Source organism: Lepus europaeus, chromosome 3, assembly GCF_033115175.1.
Source record: "Lepus europaeus isolate LE1 chromosome 3, mLepTim1.pri, whole genome shotgun sequence".
NCBI classification, from domain to species: Eukaryota; Metazoa; Chordata; class Mammalia; order Lagomorpha; family Leporidae; genus Lepus; species Lepus europaeus.
Genome location: NC_084829.1, coordinates 43,193,991 through 43,214,142, shown reverse-complemented (window position 1 = coordinate 43,214,142; position 20,152 = coordinate 43,193,991). Strand labels below are relative to the sequence as shown.

The following is a 20,152-nucleotide window of genomic DNA, read 5'->3' as shown; positions in this document are numbered from 1 at the left end:
ATGACCGTCCTTGCCGCTGAACAACAGGCAGACTGAGGCTGGGAGGGCCTAAGGGATCATCAAGGTCACAGAGCTCGTTTGGAACCCAAGGAGCACGCCATTTTCCTTCCGCCACCTGGTGGGGTACTTCTCCCCCCAGCCCCAGCCCTGCCCCCAGCCCCAACAGCAGGCCTTCAGCGGGGAGCTGGGTGGTCTGGGGGCCAGGCTGTGGCTGGCCCCCGCCTCTTCTCCAGCTGACAATGGGGGCCGGACCTTGGTATGTGCATCGTGTTAACACATGCGTGTGTGTGTGTGTGTGTGTGTGTGTGGGCACTAGAGCCAGGAGAGAGGACTGGAAGCTTGGGGGAGGAGGCTGCTCGCCGAGCCAGGCCAGTGCAGCGGGGCCCTGTGTTAAAGGGGTGTGAGTGCCCACATGGCGGGGGGGGGGGGGGCAGCACGGGGCACAGCCCTGTGCTCAGGTTTGCCTCCCTGGTCCAGGGCCCAGCAGCGGGCGGGACTAGCCTGGAATCTGTCTGTGCTTTGTGATAGCCCTGAATAAAACTGCGCCTTCCCATGAGCCCACACCATGTTCTCACAGTTCCTTCCGGAAGGACGCAGGGTCCCCCCTGATGCGGCCGCCACTGGGGTGTGGGCCGGGGCTCTCACGACCTTCTCTCTGCACACCCTCTTGTTCCACTCTGATTTTTGGCCACACCCCTGTGTGACTGTCGCTAAGATGGGGGCAGTCAGCCTGACCACCAGGGAGCGAGTGCTTCCATCCACCGGCTTAGCAGAGGGCCCAGCAGGTTACAAAGTGCTGGGAGTCCACTCATTCAGCCAACCAATAGCTGACAGAGGTTTCCAATGCGGCAGGCACAGTCCTAGAGGCTGGAAATACAGCAGCGAACACAAATAGCAGCAATCTCTACTCCCCTGGAAATTGCATTCTACTCCTTGTAAAAGGACACAACACCATTAGCAAATTCTATGGGATGCATGTGAGAAGGGGAGAAGAAAGGGCAGGGCTGGGTGGTAGGGGTGGGGTGGGGGCGGGAGGGGGCTGAGGGAAGGAGAGGAGGGAGTGGGAAGCCACCTGGGCGACCGGGGGCCAGGGCATGGCCGGCACGGTGGAGCGAAGTCTGCAGGAAGGAAAGTGCAGTGGGGGAGGCAGATCCTGGCGGGCCGCGGGGGTGGGCTTGGAGCGCAGGGCCAGGATGCCACGACTGGACCACGGCTCCCTCGGACTGCCCGGCGGAGGCTTGGCCCAGGCTCCTGGCAGTGCGCGTGCGATTAGGGAAATAATCTAGAAAGACGAACCGACGGAGCAGATACGGGGTTCGAGAGAAGGGCAAGCGGCCAAAGTAGGTCCAGGGTTTTGGTCCTCATCTGAGCGGGGGCGGGGCAGACCCCGCCTGGGCGAGTCACCCGCGAGCCAGGTCTGGGAGGGGTCGCTCCCGCCTGGCCTCCCCCAGCTCGCCGTCCCCCGTGTCCCGGGGAGGGGCGCTCGCCGGGCCGGGCCGCGGCCACGTGGCCGCGGCTGGCGCCCCCCTGGCGGCAGCGGCGGGCGGCGATGGCGGCGATGGCGGCGGCCGGGACGCGGGAGCGCGGGGAACCCGTGGGGCCGGGCGAGCCGGGGCGCCGAGCCTGTACTTCTGCGGGAGCATCCGCGGCGGACGCGACGACCGCGCGCTGTACGGGCGGATCGTGTCGCGGCTGCGGCGCTTCGGGGTGGTGCTCACCGAGCACGTGGCGGCCGCCGAGCTGGGCGCGCGCGGTGAGGCGGCGGGGCGCGGGCGGCGGGGAGGGTCGGGTCGGGTTCCGGTTCTCCCTGGGCCCGGGTGCTCCCTCCAGCGCCCCTGCCCAACCTCAGCATTCAGCTCTCCAGGCCCTCGCTCGCTGCCATCTTAGCGAACTCTGCAGGCCCTGCCAGGGGCGTCTGCGGGGAGGAGCAGGACGGAGGCGGGGCAGCGCCTACCTGGCGCCGGTTCCCACGTCACCCCGCGCGGGGCTGAGCCTTTCTGTAAAGACGTCAGCCTTCTCTGAGCTGGCGGCCCGCTTCTGGCCACCAGCACTCCCACGAGCTCTGCTCAGGCGGCTCCTGTATTCTGCTCCCGCTGCTGCACCTTTGTGAAGTTTAGCTTGGATGCCTTGGTCTCTCCCTTCTGGTGTGACAGTTGTGCCTAGGACTCTTGTACCTCCTCTCAGAAAACCTTAAGTGGTTCCTGTGTGGCCCTGCCAAGAGTGTGTGCACGATTGGTGGGACCTAATGCAATTCTGGGTGACTCTGTTAAAAAGACAAAAACCACAGAATTGCTCAGGGGGGTCGGGGAGGGGCAGAACTTTGAAGCCTAAGGGTCTCTAGTTTGCAGTAGATGCTCCCCTGCCTGCCAGGGTGGAACTGAGTGTGCGCAGCTCAGGTGCCATTTGAGGGGCTAGGGTTGTGGCACAGGGGGCTGGGCTACCGCCCACAACAGTGGCATATCCTATCAGTGTTGGGTTGAGTCCAACTGCTCCACTCCCCATCCAGCTCCCTGCTAATGGCCTGGGACAGCAGCAGCAGATGGCCCGAGTACTTGGGCCCCTGCCACCCACGTGGGAGACCTAAATGGAGTTCTGGCTCCTGGCTGTTTCAGTCATGGTTTGTTTTCTTATTTTTCAATAGATTACAGGGGTGGGGGGAGAGATCTTCCATCCACTGGTTCAATCTCCAAATGGCAGCAACAGCCAAGGCTGGGCCAGGCCAAGGCCCAGGAGCTTCATCCAGGTCTCCGTGGGTGTAGGGGCTCAAGCACTTGGGCCATCCTCTGCTACCTTCCCAGGCACGTTAGCAGGAATGCTGGATTGGAAGTGGAGAAGCTGGGATGCAAACCAGCACTCATATGGGATGCCAGCACTGCAGGCAGTGGCTTAACCTGCTGAGCCATGGCGCTGGCCCATTTCAGCCGTTTGAGGAAAACCAGTAGATGAAAGATCTCTCTCTGCCTTTTAAGAGAAATACATCATCTGAGGAAACTTGTTTAAAATGCAGATTCTGATAATATGGATTAAGGCCTTCAAATCTATTTTTTTTTTAAGATTTATTTATTTATTTGAAAGTCAGAGTTACAGAGAGAGAGAAGAAAGAGAGAGAGAGAGGGAGGTCTTCCATCTGCTGGTTCACTCCCCAATTGGCCGCGATGGCTGGAGCTGAGCCGATGTGGAGCCAGGAGCTTTTTCCGGGTCTTCCACGTGGGTGCAGGGGCCCAAGAACTTGGGGCCATCTTCTACTGCTTTCCCAGGCCATAGCAGAGAGCTGGATCAGAAGTGCCCATATGGGATGCCAGCGCTTCAGCCAGGGCATTAACCCGCTGTGCCATAGCACCGGCCCCCAAATCTGTCTTCGTAACAAGCCCTGCAGTCGCTCTGCTCTGATGCAGGGAGCTGGGTGCCTCGGTGTCCTAGAGAACATTCCATCAAGCTGGAAGCTGCGACCCCATGCGCTGACCCCAGCATGCCCCTCCTACCTTTGGTCAAGTACCCGCACGCTTTTCCTAATCGCCCTGCAGTTGGTGCCTGCTGTGCACACACACCCCACCTTGCGCGGGACTGACTGTGTCTCCTGGCTACCATTTCTCACTGCTCTTGCCGTGATCTTGGGCTGCCCAGGTCCGTGGAGATCACTAGTGGAAGCCTCCTCCCTCCCTCCCTGAGCAGAGCACAGGAGCACGGGAACCAGGGTGGGGCGGGCCCCTGACCAGCTTTCCCTTGCCACAGGGGAAGAGGCTGCTGGGGGTGACAGGCTCATCCACGAGCGGGACTTGGCCTGGCTGCAGCAGGCGGACGGTGAGTTGCTCCCTCCATGCCAACTCCTCTGGCCTTGACCCCTAGAAAGGCTCCTAGGGCTCCCTCCTCACCACAGCCCCCATCCTCTTTCCCACAAGCCCCAGGTGCCCATACATTGAGCCTTGGTCTCATCTTTCTTCCCAGTGGTGGTGGCAGAAGTGACACAGCCATCCTTGGGCGTAGGCTACGAGCTGGGCCGGGCCGTGGCCCTCAACAAGCGAATCCTGTGCCTGTTCCGCCCACAGTCGGGCCGAGGTGAGCATTGGAAGCCCGAATGGCCGCCCTGCCGCCCAGGCTTTCTGTGGCCCCGGCCCTCGGCTCCTTCCTCCCAGGGCTGAGCGCGCGGTGGGCCCCCAGTGGGGTCGGGGAGGGAAGGCAGCTCCAGCTCTTCCTGCCCTTCCAGTGCTTTCAGCCATGATCCGCGGAGCAGCCGATGGCTCGCAGTTCCAGGTGTGGGACTACGAAGAGGGAGAGCTGGAAGCCGTGCTGGACCGATACTTCGAGCAGGCAGCTGCCGCCGCTGACCCAGCCACCTGACTTAATGCCACCTGATTAAAGTCTCCTGCTCCCAGACGCTGCTCTCCTCCCATTCCTCTTAGCCCCAAGCAGCTGAAAACAGAGCTGACATTCTAACTTGACACTTGCATGGGGGGGGGGGGGCGGCAGCGGAGAGGCCCCACCCCACTTCACTGGCTGATGCACAGTCCCGTAAGAGGTCTGCAGGCCCCAGGAAGAAGACCCCTCCTGATGCCCTCAAACCCAGCCCTGCCCCGCCCCGCCCCAGAACACTGAAAGAGCGAGGAGGAAGCCGGTGTGGGGCCTGAGCTCCCCTTGCAGCCCACTGTGGAGCTGGGCCGGGCCTGTACCTGGCCCTGCACCCCACAAACCTTCACTTCCCTGTATCAGTGTGGGATCTGCTCTGGGCCTTCTGTGCGGAGAAGTGTCTGGGAGTCTAAGGAGAGGAAGGAGGTGGGGCGGGGTGTCCAGCCAGCCTCCAGGGAGTAGGAAGTTTATTCCGGCTACAGAAGAAGGTGCTGCCAACACTGGGACTCCCTCCCCCACGACACCGGGACAGGGTGAACTTGTCCCCTCAGCCTGGTGACACTGGGGCGGCTCCGGGTGTTTCCTGCGTCCCGCCCCCTCAGTCATAGGCCTCATCGTCATCTTCCTCATCACCAAAGAAGAAAGTGTCTCGGTCCAGGTTCTCAGACTCCTCGTCGTAGGAGAAGCTGTCATTGTCCAGTTCCTCATCAAACTCGTCCTGCTGCCACTCGGGCACGTCGTCCTCCTCGTCTTCCTCCTCCTCCTCCTCCTCTTCCCCCTGCAGCCCCGAGGAGCCCTGGGGCCTGGGCAAGCCAGCACACTCAGGCCCAGGGAAGCCCGACATCGCCCGCCACCCCCCGCTGGCCTGGCGCCCTACTCACGGGTTGCTGGGCACATTGGATCCTTTAGCCTCCCGGGCGTCTCCTGATGGACTCTGGAGGCCAACCTGGAAATCCTGCCAAGGAGTCGGAGGTGTGGGCAGCCAGGCCTCTGTGCCTGCCATTCCTTCAACTGCTGTTTCCCGAGGGCCGGGCTCCTGCTCGCAATGCTCTCCCCTCCACTCACCTCCCAGGCCACCCCCTTGTGTAACTTAAATCATGGCGGTGTCCAGGGATAAGGACACGGCTGTGCGCGTGCCGGCCTGTGCCCAGGGGCCTGTAGCAGGTCTACATCTTGCTGCAGTAAGTAGCCTAAGGCAGGAGTCACAGTTCGGACCCCACATCAGTGAGTCAGGGCTGGAAACAATCCCGTGGGCCCCTCCCATCAGTAACCCCAACCTCACCCCTCCTGGGACTGTGAGTGCGCACACGGGAGGTGCAGCCTGCAAGCGGCCTGAGTGATTCTGATGGGTTCCTGGCCCAGCCCCTTTATTTGTGAGAAAGCCCAGGACGGGGAGGGCCGGGACCTGGCAGCATCCAGCTGAGACATGCACCCAGGTCTCCCAGCAGCCACTTGCTAGTCGCGGGCTGGCCTGGGCCGGGGCTGTGCAGGGCAGAGGCAGGCGGGCATACCTGGGCGGAGTGCTGCAGGATGGCCAGCAGCCTCTCCTGGATGCGCCGCAGCAGCTCCATGCCCGTGCTGAGGCACTCGGCCCGCAGGAGGCGCAGGGAGGAGGCCAGGTCTCGGCACCGCAGCAGGGTCTCCTCTGCAGGGGGGCAGGCAGGGGGCTCCCTCCCTTCTCTCACTCTCACCCATGCTTTCCTTCAACAAACACCTACTGGGCACCTGCTGAGTGGCAGGAGGGCTCTAGACACTCACGCCCGTGGAGCAGGACCCCACGACACGTGGGGTGAGCACGTGTGCCCCAAGCCCCTTACCACGTCGACTATAGACCTGAGTGTCAGTGGCTGGGGGTGAGAAGGCTATGCAGCAGGTGGGGGTGGTAAGGGCTGGGGTGGGCCACTTGGCACCGTGGGAAGAGGCAGCACAGTGAGGATGCCTGGGTGGGGACCTGCTCACCCAGGAGGATCTGCAGGGCGTTGGTGTGCAGCTCCAGGTTCTCGGTCTGCTGCTCCACCACGTCCATGTACTCCGTGTCCTGGCTGTAGAAACTGTACACGCAGGCGTAGGCCAGCACCTAGGGAAGCCCCAGTCAGCTCTCCCTGCCTCCTCCCCATCCCCTCCAACCAGGCAAGCTGGAGGAAAGCAGCCAAGCCCCCCAGACCCCCTTGGCACCTAACTAATGCTCCCCCCGGCCCCTACAACCACCTTTCGTGCCTGCTCAAGCCCCCGGCAGGCATCGTGGAGGAAGGTGAAGGATCTGGGCGGGGGCACCTCGTGGATGGCAGACACCTGGTTCCGCAAGTTCACAGCAAACTCCTGTGCAGAGGAAGACGCTCAGCGCCAGCGCCGTGCCGGCCCCCTCCCCCGCCCACCAGCCACTTCCTCCCTGCTCACCCGGGCCTGGTGATGGAAAGTGCACCGCTCGTTGTAGTCCTGAAACCGCTTCTCCTGACGGGCTGCTTTGCTCACCTGGGAAGGCCAGGTGGACAGGGTTACTGAGTGCTTCATTTGGCCAGCATGGGGTTAATCAGATCAGCCACCGTTCATGGAGGCCTTCCCACACGTCACTCAGACTGTTTTCATTTAAAACTCCTAAGTGTCATATTGTGAACCCCTTTACAGGTGAGGATGTTGGGGCTCAAAGAAGTGAAATGATCAGCCCGAAGCTACTCACAAGCAAACCAGGCTCTGACGCTAGAATCCTTGTTCTGCCCCACATTGCCCAGGTGCCCCCCCCCCCAGCCTTTCTGTGGCGACCTCTATGTGGGAGTGGAAGGCACCTGCGGGCAGAGCTCTCAGTACAGAATTCCCAGCACCTGGCAGGTCCACATGGCCCTGGCCTCCCCCTCCATTGAACCTTGGCCCCGACTACTGTTCTGCAACCCTGAAATGAGCCTCTCTCCTCCGGAGTGTAGCCCCTTACCATGGCAGAGCAGTTGTAATAGTCTTTGTGAGTTGGCTTCCAGGCCTTGAGGCAACGCCAGCAGAATCCGTGGTTGCATTTGGCACAGGTCATGCTGTGGAGGAAGCTGGCCGGTCAGGAGGGGCACACCAAGACTGCCCAGGGCCTGCACCACTACCGGCGGGGCCCTGGGCCTTGGGCCCCTGCCCTTGCTCCACAGCCTGCTTAGTCTTTCCCAAGCCCTGCTGAGTTTTGAATCCCTCCTCAGTCTCTGTGGTGCGGGCCAGGTGAGGGGTGGGAAGTGCCCCCTTTGCTGAGCTTATGACAGCCCCTCTGCCCCTGCTCCCTGCCAGGCCTCCCACCCTCGCCCGCGCAGCCCCCCTCCTTACTGCAGGCACCCTTCATTCTTCTCGATGGGAGCCTGGCAGCTGGGACAGCGCTTGGAGATGAGCTTAGCCAGGTGCTTGCTCTGGGCCTCTGTGCTCATGCCATCGTAGTAGCCGCCATCGTCGACCCACTGAGACATGTGGCCACAGCTGGCAGGATAGTGTGCCTAGAGCAGGAGGGGGTGGTGAGGACACGGCCGAGCCCTTCTGAGGGCGGCACTGCTGGGTGCATGTAGAGAGGGAGCGAGCAGATACACAGGCCACATCTGGAGGGAGGAAGGGGAACAGCAAGGGGCAGGGGTGGGGCAGGAGCGGGCACAGAGCAGGGAAGGAGTGTGACTCTTGCTCAGGGTGAGGCCTGGGGGCGCCCACCTCAGGGAAGCTACAGTTGAAGCAGGAGGCCCAGCCGCACTTGGAGCAGGTGGTCCCACAGCCCAGGCCCTGGCGGCACAGGATGCGGTCACAGCCCTGGGGGTTGGTGCACCAGGTCAAATTGGAGCAGCTCTCCACGTAGCCACGCAGGAGTGCCTTCTCGTACTGTGGGGCCAGAAGTACCACAAGGTAAGGCCGCCACCCCCGAGATGACACACCTCCAGGCCCCAGGCCCTGCGGCTCAGCCATTCCCTGGGGCCTGTCCCCTTGCCTCTGCACTGGAGACTCTCAGATGAGAGAGGATACCTTGGAGATGACCTCCGGCGTGGAGACAATGGCGCGAATGAAGGCTCCTGTGGGCTGGGCAGGGCAGTCAGCAATGGGGCAGGTGCAATTCAGCACGAGGTTCTGCTCGATCCGAGTCGTCAGATACTCACTCCAGCAGGACTGGGCGGGAGGCGGGGAGAGGTGTTTAGGAGACAGCGTGGGAGCCGCACAGCAGCGGGGTCCTGGTCGCTGACCTAGCACCCTCCTCTCCTCCCTGCCTCCTCCCAGACCATGCGGAAGGCCAGAGACAGGCCTGCTTCTAGATCAACCTCAGAACTGACTCCAAACCTTCCAGTTTCCATGGGTTTGCCTTTGAGGGTGTGTAGGCTGTGGTGTTAGCCTAATTATAATTACTGTTGGGATGGCCATGGCGGGAGACTCAAGAAGAACAAGGTTTCAAGTTCTACAAAAGTTATGGGAGCAGGCCGGCGCCGTGGCTCAACAGGCTAATCCTCCGCCTTGCGGCGCCAGCACACCGGGTTCTAGTCCCGGTCGGGGCACCGATCCTGTCCCGGTTGCCCCTCTTCCAGGCCAGCTCTCTGCTGTGGCCAGGGAGTGTAGTGGAGGATGGCCCAAGTGTTTGGGCTCTGCACCCCATGGGAGACCAGGAGAAGCACCTGGCTCCCGCCATCGGAACAGCGCGGTGCGCCGGCCGCAGCGCGCTACCGCGGCGGCCATTGGAGGGTGAACCAACGGCAAAAAGGAAGACCTTTCTCTCTGTCTCTCTCTCACTGTTCACTCTGCCTGTCAAAAAAAAAAAAAAAAGTTATGGGAGCAGCAGTGCGGCCAGAGAGCAAGGAGGCCTGAGGGCGTGGTGCTGGCCTCTCCCCACAGCCGGCTCTTCCCCAGCGTCTCTGCCCTGAGGCTGCCATCTGCACAGACCCAGCTCCCCACAAACCAGACTCACCACTGTGTCACCAGCATCAAAACCTCCACGTGTTCTTCACTCTCCTGCCGCTCCCCCATCTCTGCCCCACCCCAAATCAGGCCATTACCCCTGTGCTGCTGCAAGAGCCTGTCCTGACAAATGGCGCTCCTCTCCCATCTCTCCCCAAGCAGGCCATTTGGGGTATGCCGGGTCAGCAGCCTGAGCCTCCTAAAATACTGTGGCTGAGCTCTCCAAAAGGCTGGGCCATGCCCCCAGGAGGCCGCACAGACCAGGAGCTGCAGGACAGATGCGAAGCTCATGACGGCGCCGTTGTGCTTTGGGAAAGTACCCAAGCCAGCCGAGAGCAGAACAAACTGGGGAGCTGAACGCAAAATCCAGGTGCCGCAGAGGCCCTCACAGCGCTGCCGGACGGCATCCAGGTAACTCAGCTGCCCCCCTCCCCTAGGGAGCCCCTCCTGCTGCTGGTGGCTGCTCCTGGCTTCCGCTGTTGTCCAGGCCAGGTGGAACGCAGGGCTGCCGCCTGCCCTCTGTAGGCTCACACTTCTCCAGATGCCCCCAGCTCGGGCTGGCCCAGCTCTGCACTGCTGCCTGTGGCCCCACCTGTGAGTTATTCACAGGCTCCTCTTTGGCTGGGACTTGTGCCAGGAGCTTGTTTCCCTCGTTCACATTTTCAGCCTCCCTGTCTGTGTCTTTACAGGGTGAGGTGTCCCAGAATCAGTGCCTGCGCCTCCTGTTTCTCTTTCCCTAAGTGATGCCAGCCAGGCCTCTCCACCGCATCCCAAATTCTAAAAAACCACTGCCTCCCTGTGAGTCCCATACAGCTGCCCAACAAGCAGCTTAAACTCCACTTGGCTCTCCACTGCCGATCCAGCAGTCTCAGTATTTCCAACTCTGTGAAAAAGGACACATTCCATCCCCCCCAGCAGCTCAGGTCAAAAACACAGGACTCGTCCTTAGCTTTCTGGTCTGGAGCCCCCACAGCTAACCCACCACAACTTGTCAGCTCTGCCTCTTTTTTTTTTTTTTCCAATTTTTAAATTTCTTATTTTTTTTAAAGATTTATTTTATTTATTTGAAAAGTAGAGTTAGAGAGAGAAAGGTCTTCCATCTACTGGTTCACTCCCCAGTTGGCCACAATGACCGGAGCTGGGCCAATCTGAAGCCAGGAGCCTGGAGCTTCTTCCAGTCTCCCACATGGGTGCAGGGGCCCAAGGACTTGGGACATCCTCTGCTGCTTTTCTAGGCACGTTAGCAGGGAGCTGGATCGGAAGTGGAGCAGCCGGGACTCAAATTGGTGCCCAGATGGGATGCCGGCACTGCAGGCCAGGGCTTTAACTCGCTATGCCACAGGGCAGACCCTGTCAGCTCTACCTCTGAGTGTATCTTCCGCCTCCCTTGTCACCACTGCCCTAGTTCATACCATAGTCTGCTTCTATTCTTGTTCCCCCCAAACTTTTTCTACACACAACAGCCAAAGTCATCTTTTTCAAAAATGTAAATAAGACCCTATCATTCCCCTGTTTAAAGCTCACCATGGCTTTTAATAAAGTAAAATCCACGGTGCTGTGCATAGTGGGTAAAGTCACCACCTGCAGTGCCGGCATCCCACATGGGCACCGGTTCCAGTCCCAGCTGCTCCACTTCCAATCCAGCTCTCTATTATGGCCTGGGAAAGCAGTGAAAGATGACCCAAGTGCTTGGGCCCCTGCGCCCACATGGGAGACCTGGAAGAAGCTCCTGGCTCCTGGTTTCAGGTGGGTGCAGCTCCAGCCATTGCAGCCATCTGGGGAGTGAACCAGCAGATGGAAGACCTTTCTCTGTAACTCTGCCTTTCAAAAAAAAAAAAAATCTTAAAAAAAAAAAATCCAACCAGCCTGGCCCCTTTCACCTCCTGTACCTGCTCCCTCCCCAGCACTAGCATTAGCCACCAAGCTCGACTCTTCTGCACCCCTCTCCCCTAGCACCTCTCCAGACAGGCCTTCCCTGACCTCCCCAACAGAAGGGACAAGGCCATCATCCCCACTTCCTATGACATCACCCAATCGTGTCTTCTTCCCTGCCCTTGTCGTGAAAGCATGGGGGGTGGGGCTGAGGTGAGGTGAGGCTGCCAAAATCCAAATCCTGACCTTGAGCAAACTACTTCCCCTGCAAGTTTCTCCATCTGTCATCTGTAAAATGGGGATAATCAAAACTCCGAGCTCACAGCACTATTAGGAGAATTAGGAAAATAGTGCACGTAGACGCCACAGTGCCTATTCCACAGCGAGCCCCCTGGAAGTATCAGCTGCCACTATCAGTGGCTCCCAGGTCATTCCGTGTTGGATTTTTTCAGTCCCTCAAATAGCATCCAGTACAGTGCTCATAGCAGGTCCACAACAATATTAGTTGAGTGAAAAGTCAAAGTGTAAAGGAAATAATTAAGAACCTTGGAAGAAAGGAGCATGGCAGTTAAGTGGGAGTAACTAGGAGCAGAGCCAAAGGTGAGAACAGGAGTTCAGGCGCGCACGCACACACACACAGAGGCAGGTTCACATGCCTCAGATCGCCCCACCGCCGGGAAGGCGCCATGGGGAGAGGCAGCTAGAACCATGGCACCTCGGGTGCACCTCCGGTTAAGCTGGTGATGGGTTGGGGCACCAGGCCTAAAAAGCTGAGAGGCAGGAATGGCAGACTCGGTAGTGTGGCCTCTCTGCATCCCAGCCCCTCTCCCTACCTCTGAAGACAACTCATCCCTCATCTACAACTTCTGGGTCTACTTCACGGCCACAAGCCCAGCTTCCTACAATTCCCTCCGCCTTCTGCATCTCCTGGTCTACGTCATTTCTTTCTATTTTTGTATTAAATGAGAGTCTAGGATAAAAGCAGTGAAAGTGTTCTTGGATGCTGAAAAGGTCAGGAGTTTAATAAGACTTTCTCATTTACAAAGTGCCTTAACATAATTTTATACATATATCATATTTTGTTGATATCGCAATCACCTGAGGAGTTTTTAAAATCCCAGAAGCCTGGGTTTCAGCTGCAGACTTTGATGTAATTGGTCTAGGGTACAGTCTGAATATCAGGACCTCCATTATTTTCTTTGAAAGATTTATGTATATCAAGGGGCCAGTGTTGTGGTATAGTGGGTTAAGCCACCATCTGCAGTGCCAGTATCCCATATGGGCACTGGTTTTAGTCCTGGCTGCTCTACTTCCAACCCAACTCCCTGCCAATGAGCCTGGGAAAGCAGTAGAAGATGGCCCAAGTGCTTGGGCCCCTGCACCCATGTGGGAGACCTGGAAGAAGCTTCTGGCTCCTGGCTTCTGATCAGCCCAGATCCAGCCATTACAGCCATTTGGGGAGTGAACCAGTGGATGGAAGTGCTCTCTCTCTCTTTCTCTGTCTCTCCCCACTGCCTAACTCTGCCTTTTAAATAAAAATAAATAAATAAATCTTTTTAAAAAATATTTAAATCAAAGGCAGACTGACAGAAAGAGGGGACTGAGATCTTCCATCTACTCGTTCACTCCCCAAATGACCACAACAGCTGGGACTGGGTCACACTGAAGCCAGGAGCCCAGAACTCCATCTGGGTCTCCCCTGTGGGGACAAAGACCCAAGCACTTGGACCATCCTCTGCTGCCTTGCCAGGTACATCAGCAGGGAGCTGGATTGGAAGTGGAGCAGCCAGGACTCCAACCAGCATTCTGACGTGGGATGCTAGTGTTGCAGGTGGCAACTTAACCCATTGCCACACAGTGCTGGCCCCCAGCAGGGTTTGAAAGCTCCCAGTGACAAGAACCTGTAGCAGAGTCTGACAGCCGCTGATGTATTTCACTGGACCCTAGCATTCACCCATCGAAGTGCCAAGGCAGGTGGTACCACTAACAGATGACAAGACTACTTCAAGAGGCACTGTGACTTGTCTGACATTTCCCAGGCTAGGAGTGGCAGTGCTTTGTGAGAACCTAAGTTCCCAAGGGACTGCATTAGGGTGGAGAGCCTGCAGCAGGAGGGAAGCTGGTGGGGCCTCACCTTACAGCAGTAATGCATGCAGCAGAGAGAGGGCAAGTCGTCCTCAGGCTCCAGGGGGCTCACGCAGACAGGGCAGTGGTCAGGACGCGTAGAGGCAGCTTGGGCCTGGGGTACACAGAGCCCCGCCGCCAGCAGCAGCGGCTCAGGGTCATCACTGTAGCTCTGCAGCAGCTGCTCGGCGCCCCAGTGGGAATGAGCCAGCAGGTGCTGTGCCACATCTGGCTCTAAGTTCAGCGTCTCCTGCACCTGCCGCACCATCTGCTCCATCAACCCTTCTACCTCCTGGGGGCTCATGGTACGGCCTGTGGGCAGCTGCAGAGATGCCAGAGCAGCCACAGCTTCGGGGCTTGGGGGAAAGAGAAAAGACAGCAGTTACCACCTTGCCCTGCCGAAACCACTAAATGAATCCCACTTGCCCCCAGCCCCCGCCCCTCACTGGTTGCTCACAGCTGCCTTACCAGCCTGAGGGTAAACACCACAGAAACATGTAAACGTGAAGGTGAGGCTGACTGTTGCAAGAACTGGGGGCTTCTAGTGGACAGGGATCAAGACACTAAGGGAGCTATCCTGGAAGGGACATCTCACTGTAGTTCCACCCAAAACATGAGCAGCACCTCTGCTGAGAAACAACCAACCATTTACCCATTGCCTTACTACTCCCACGTGTGGCCTGTAGCTCTGTGGCACGGGTTTCCCAGCGAGCCCTACTGAGTCAGGACCTGCAGCTCATCAGGACCCCCAGCCGATGCGTGTGCACGTTCAGGCTGCGGAAAGGTTGCTCTGGAGAACTCCACACACAATGCAAACAGCACGCAGGAAAAGCAGTGCCCCAGCTGCACTGGTGAAGCGGCCACGACCGTGGTGAAAGCTTTAGGGGTGCTGCCAAGGGGAAAGCCTATGGCAAATTCCTGTGCTGGTGAGCCAGCTTCGGGGAAGTCTGCATCTCACCAAGCAGAGAGCACAGGCAGCACGCAGCATGTATTTGCAGAGTGCTTTGTAGCTGCTGAGAATGAGACATCTCTCAAGGAGTCTAAGTATCTGGGTCTCTTGCTTAAGACCTGGCTCACAGGGGTGTGCAGCCTTTTTCTGCCAAGGGTCATTTGGATATTTATCACATCATTCATGGGCCATACAAAATGACCAACTTAAAAATGAGCCTGCTATAGATGTATTGGATTTCGAGTCCTGCCTGTGGCAGCCTTGGCAGGACCAGGCCATATGATTATGCAAGCTGGATATCTACCCCCTTGCTCTGGGAGGGTCAGGGCTCCAAGCCTTTCGATTGGCAAAAAAGGGGGCAGTAGTGCTGGGAGAGAAAGTCGGGGAGACAACAGGGTTAGGGAGGCTGCGACTAGACAAAGAGAGTAGGTTCTCTTCTACAGGCGAATCTGGCTTTGGCACTACAAAGATCCCACTGCAAGTGGCAGGTGGGGTGGCTACCTAGGCTTGGAGGTCTCAGTGCTCTGGCTGCCACAGAAGGGGACATCTGCCTGACCTCGGCAGGGTCCTGTGGGCTCTGGACTGGCATACATCAGGATCTGAGGACGGTCATCGCGTCGTTCCACGTAACCTTGGCCCAGGAGGTGCAGGATGCAAGAAAGGACATCTGTACTGCTACAGGCCACACCTCCAGCAACAGCCCGGCCCAGGCTTCCAGGGGGATTTGGACCCTTCTGCCAGGCCTCCAGCACCTGGACGGGAGGAGAGAAACAGCAGGCCACCTTACCAAGGGGGGCCAGCTTGCCTGGGTACAGGACCCAGCTCTGCTACTTCATAGCTGTGTGACTGTGGTAGACATGCTACTTTCTCAGCCTCACTTTCCACGTCGGTCAAATACAATAATACTTATCTCAGGATTGTTGTGAGGATTACATGATTTAATCAGGCAATCGGGCCCCCAGAATAGGGCCTGGCACATGGCAAACACCCATGTCTTGCCTCTCTACCTCTAACCGCCCTGGGAGGGACAGAATCCCACTGTCATCCGACAGAGATCTCCCACTGAGGATGACATCCGGCCTCAACCCCCAACCTCAAGCATAGCTCTCTCTGTTCTTCCCCCAACTTCATGGCTCCTCTCCCTGCCCGACTGCCTACCAGACAAACCAGCTGGTCAATGTGGAGTCCTTTTTCCCCATGGGCTTTGAGGATGCGGACAAGAAGACAGCTCAACAGGTTCCTCTTCTGTTCCAGGGTTCGACCCTCATCCTTCTCTACGTTCAGATACGTCTGAGGAGGTATCAGCCACAGGGCCTCCCCACTGGGCCGGGACCTGGGCTCACGAAGCTGCAGTACACCTGGAACCCACTCCCGGTTAGGTACCCGAGGAGGGGGAGGAACAGATGTATGGGGGCTAAGAGGACCCATTCCCATTGTCTGCGACACTACCCCCATACACACACCCCAGGAAGTCCCTCCACCCCAGCAGAGGCTCAGCCCAGCCCCCACTGACCTACCTCGCTGTGGAAAATCCTGACCTTCATGCAAGATCAAAGGGCCATCCTCAGAGGTGAGGGGCAGAAGCGCCTGGAGCAGCAGCTCCGGGGAGAGGTCAGAGTTCCTCAGCAGGGTCTCCACAGACACCTCCTGGTGGGGAGACCCGGGGCTCGTCAGGAGTCAAGGGAAAGGAAATGATGGAGCAGAGCAATGGCAGGCGGATGGAAACAGACAGAGGCTAAGAAGCTGAGGCACCTCCGTGTGATTGAAATTCAGCAGCAGCCACATCTGCACGGTGGACACGTGCAGCGTCTGGTCCCCGAACTGCAGCTCAGCCCGGCCCAGCCACGTCCACTGCAGTCGCCGATGTGGTCCCACGTCCAGGACTGGGTGGCTCTGACCTAGGGAAGTGTTGAGAAGAATGGAGACAAAGAGTCTAACGGGAAGGTTGGGTCAGGGCTGAGGTGTCAAGCTTTGCTTGTACTAGTCCAGGTAGGGAAGAAGGCCTGGCATTTATAGACAGAGGTACCGTGCCCAGCTTCCAGACCCCACTCTTGTCTGTGCCTGCCTCCCTGTGCATCTAGGACCCCAGTCTGTGCCTAGCCCCGCTCCCAGCAGGCTCCTTCAGAGAAACACAGAGAGGAGACCTGCATCACACCCTGATGGAGTTCATGCTCCTAAAAGTCCTACTAGCCCAGGTCTCTTTCTCCTCCCTATGTCACAGCTCAGGCAAGGTAAACATGGGGCATGTGCTCATGGAATAGAAAGCAAGGAAGTTATCAAAGGGAGGAGAATCAAAAATGCTCAAAGCCAACCTGAGGGGTGCTCTCTGGCCAAAGACAGGACAATGTGAGCATCCCAAAACCAATACCAGTGATACATGATGGAAATACATTAAATTTTTTAAAGATTTATTTATAGGAAAGGCAGAGTGAGACATATACACACACACACACACACACATAGAGACAGAGAGAGAACCTTCCATGAGCTGGTTGACTCTCCAAATTACAGAGAGACAGCTGGCCATTACATGCCTCCTGGAAGTCACAATCCCACACAGAACTCAAACCCAAAGCTGAATCAACTCTACATGTAAGTATATGTTTTCAGGAAATAAAGGGGAGAGAGGAACAGGCCAGAGAACACCACATGGATGCACTCAGCTAAATCAAACCTGTGGACAACTCTTCTTGACAACCCAGCTTCCTCCACAAATAACTGCAAAGTAGAAAAAAATGGAAGGCAGGGACCAAAAGAGATAACCAAATATGGTGTGTGAGCCTCATTTGGATCCTCATTAAACAATCAGAAAACCCTCAAGAGAGTCAGGTAAACATGAACACTGACTGCATACTTGGTAGAAGAAATTATTAATTTGGGGCCAGCACTGTGGCATAGCAGGTAAAGCTACCACATATCTGGTTTGAGACCCGGCTACTCTACTTCCGATCCAGCTCTCTGCTATGGCCTGGGAAAACAGTAGAAGATAGCCCAAGTGCTTGGGCTGCTGCACCCATGTGGGAGACCTGGAGGAAGCTCCTGGATCCTGGCTTCAGATTGGCCCAGCTCCAGCCGTTATGGCCATTTAGGGAATGAACCAGTGGATGAAAGACCTTTCTCTCTGCTTCTGCCTCTCTGTAACTCTGCCTTTCAAATAAATAAATCTTTAACAAAAAAAAAAAAAAGAGAGAGAGAGAGAGAGAGAGAGAGAGAAATTAACTTATAAAGGTTTGATAATGATGATGTCCTTATTTTTAAAAGAGAATCTTTATCTTTTAGATTTAGGCCTTGGGAAAAGCAGGTGGGAATATATATGAAATAAGATTGGCCAGGAGTTGACGGAGTTTGTTTATTCTGTTTATATATATTTGAAATCTACCAGAATATTTATTTATTTATTTGGCAGAGTGACAGAGAGAATGGAAGAGACAAAGAGAGGTATCTTTCATACACTGGTTCATTCCGCAAACGGCTACAACAGTGAAGTCTGGGCTAGGAAGCAGCCAGAAGCCAAGGATTCCATTCTATTTTCCCACATGATGGCAGGAACCCAGGAACTTGGGTCATTGTCCACTGCCTTCCCAGGCACATTAGCAGGAATGCTGGACTTGAACTGGTGCTCTGATAGGGGATGTCAGGGTCGTAGGCAGCTATTGCGCCCTTACATGAAGTTAAAAATAATTCATTCCAGTATATAAACACTGGTAAGGTTTTCTACCAATATGCTTTCAATGAAGAAACTTCCACCAGATATACTTTAAGAAGAAGAAATCTGAACTCAGAAGGACCAAGATGCAATAGGAATGGTGACTAAAGCAACTGGTATGAGGGCAAACATAAACTGGAAACAGGAATAATGACTAAGCTGGGAGGTTAAAAAAAAAATTCTAAAGTACTGAACAACAATAGGAAGTCAGATAGCAGTTAGAGCTGCATTTGAGATTTTTTAATGTCCCTTTATGGTTCAGAAAGGAGGGAAGTGATATTAAGAACTCAAGCCCAGGGGGCAGGTGCTATGGTGTAGTGGGTAAAGCCGCTGCCTGCAGAGCATCCCATATGGACATCAGTTTGAGTCCCAGCTGCTCCACTTCCAATTCAGCTCTCTGCTAAGGTCTGGGAAACTAGTGGAAGATGGTCCAAGTCCTTGGGCACCTGCACCTGCACCTGCATGGGAGACCAGAAGAAGCTCCAGGCTCCTGGCTTTGGATTGGTCCAATTCCAGCCACTGCAGCCATCTGGAGAGTGAACCATTGGATGGAAAACATGGAAGACATTCTGTCTCTCTCTCTCTCTCTCTCTCTCTCTCTCTCTCTCTCTATCTCTGCCTCTCTGTAACTCTGCCTTTCAAATAACTAAATGAATAAATATTTAAAAAAACCCTCAAGCTCAGAAGTTAAATATGTAAGGGCATTTGGCCATAGAAACAGAATGCATAACTTCTAAAGCTGATAGAGACAAAAAAGCCAATTTAAAAAAATCAATCAGAGGCCAGCATTGTGGTGTAACAGGTCAAGCTACCACCTGCAATGCCAGCATCCCATATGGGTCCCAGTTAAAGACCCAGCTGCTCCACCTTTTTTTTAAGATTTATTTTTTTTATTTGAAAGACAGTTACAGAGACAGAGAGCCAGAGGGGTTGGGGGAGAGGTTTTCTATTTGCTGGTTCACTCCCTAAATGACCACAACAGCCAGAGCTGAGCTGATCCAAAGCCAGGAGCCAGGAGCTTCTTCCAGGTCTCCCACGCCAGTGCAGGGGCCCAAGGACTTGGGCCATCTTCTACTGCTTTCCCAGGGCATAGCAGAGAGCTGGATCGGAAGTGGAGCAGTCAAGACTCAAACTGGCACCCATATGGGATGCTGGCCCTGCAGGCCAGGGCTTCAACTCACTGTGCCACAGTGCCAGCCCCCACTCCACTTCTGATCTAGCTCCCTGCTAATGGTCTGGGAAAGCAGCAGATGGCCCAAGTGCTTGGGCCCCTGCAACCCACGTGGGAGACCTGGATGGAGTTCCTGGCTCCTGGCTTGGGTATAAACCAGACCCAGCTGGTGTGCCCATTTGGGGAGTGAAGAAGCAGATGGAAGATCTATTTCTGTGCCTTACTTTCTCTGTTGCTCTTACTTTCAAATAAACAAATATTTTTTTAAAAAAGGCAGAGGGTAGAAATATTAAAAAAAAAAATACTAATCCAAGAAAGCTAGTATACTATTTTTTTTAACCTTTTTTTTTTTTTTTGGACAGGCAGAGTGGATAGTGAGAGAGAGAGACAGAGAGAAAGGTCTTCCTTTTTGCCGTTGGTTTACCCTCCAATGGCTGCTGCGGCCGGTGCATCGTGCTGATCCGAAGCCAGGAGCCAGGTGCTTCTCCTGGTCTCCCATGCGGGTGTAGGGCCCAAGGACTTGGGCCATCCTCCGCTGCCTTCCTGGGCCATAGCAGAGAGCTGGCCTGGAAGAGGGGCAACCAGGATAGAATCCGGCGCCCCAACCGGGACTAGAACCCAGTGTGCCGGCACCGCAAGGCGGAGGATTAGCCTGTTACGCCACGGCGCCGGCCACTAGTATACTATTAATATCAGAGAAAACAAACTTTAAGAAAAAAGGCCTTGTTAGAAAGTCACTTCATAATAAGGTTTTAAATTTCTATGAAGACTAAACCTGTGAAGTTCATTATAGCAGCCATTAGTCGCATGTGACTTTAAAAAATCATTTTAGGCCAGCGCCGTGGCTCAACAGGCTAATCCTCCGCCTAGCGGCGCCGGCACACCGGGTTCTAGTCCCGGTCGGGGCGCCGGATTCTGTCCCGGTTGCCCCTCTTCCAGGCCAGCTCTCTGCTATGGCCCGGGAGTGCAGTGGAGGATGGCCCAAGTGCTTGGGCCCTGCACCCCATGGGAGACCAGGAGAAGCACCTGGCTCCTGCCTTTGGATCGGCGCGGTGCACCGGATGTGGCGTGCCGGACGCGGCGGCCATTGGAGGGTGAA

At 56.3% G+C, this 20,152-nt stretch overlaps 2 protein-coding genes across 2 annotated transcripts in view; one reads left to right on the top strand and one right to left on the bottom strand.

The window, feature by feature from the left end:
• Positions 1-1,094: 1,094 nt before the first annotated feature.
• Positions 1,095-4,374, top strand: DNPH1 (2'-deoxynucleoside 5'-phosphate N-hydrolase 1). The gene is made up of 5 exons (XM_062187198.1): positions 1,095-1,132; positions 1,452-1,753; positions 3,733-3,801; positions 3,946-4,056; positions 4,205-4,374. Exons 1-5 carry the CDS (start codon positions 1,095-1,097, stop codon positions 4,336-4,338), a joined length of 654 nt encoding a protein of 217 aa, XP_062043182.1. The 3' UTR covers positions 4,339-4,374.
• The window catches only part of CUL9 (cullin 9), a 40,606-nt gene continuing 24,762 nt past the window's right edge, over positions 4,309-20,152 (bottom strand). The window contains exons 26-40 of the mRNA XM_062186156.1: positions 15,929-16,074; positions 15,694-15,823; positions 15,335-15,534; positions 14,678-14,928; positions 13,238-13,583; positions 8,314-8,454; positions 8,008-8,172; positions 7,639-7,802; positions 7,271-7,364; positions 6,742-6,816; positions 6,553-6,663; positions 6,304-6,421; positions 5,856-5,989; positions 5,226-5,299; positions 4,309-5,147 (exon numbers count right to left, since the gene is read on the bottom strand). Coding sequence (XP_062042140.1) covers positions 4,943-5,147; positions 5,226-5,299; positions 5,856-5,989; positions 6,304-6,421; positions 6,553-6,663; positions 6,742-6,816; positions 7,271-7,364; positions 7,639-7,802; positions 8,008-8,172; positions 8,314-8,454; positions 13,238-13,583; positions 14,678-14,928; positions 15,335-15,534; positions 15,694-15,823; positions 15,929-16,074 — 2,354 coding nt within the window. The 3' untranslated portion in view covers positions 4,309-4,942. The remainder of the gene's footprint in view (positions 5,148-5,225; positions 5,300-5,855; positions 5,990-6,303; positions 6,422-6,552; positions 6,664-6,741; positions 6,817-7,270; positions 7,365-7,638; positions 7,803-8,007; positions 8,173-8,313; positions 8,455-13,237; positions 13,584-14,677; positions 14,929-15,334; positions 15,535-15,693; positions 15,824-15,928; positions 16,075-20,152) is intronic.

Coding starts and splice junctions, on each gene's coding strand:
- DNPH1 (XM_062187198.1), top strand. CDS start 1,095: ATGGCCGGCACGGTGGAGCGAAGTCTGCAGGAAGGAAA. Junction 1,133..1,451: donor CGAAGTCTGCAGGAAGGAAA/GTGCAGTGGGGG, acceptor GGCCTCCCCCAG/CTCGCCGTCCCCCGTGTCCC. Junction 1,754..3,732: donor CGCCGAGCTGGGCGCGCGCG/GTGAGGCGGCGG, acceptor CCCTTGCCACAG/GGGAAGAGGCTGCTGGGGGT.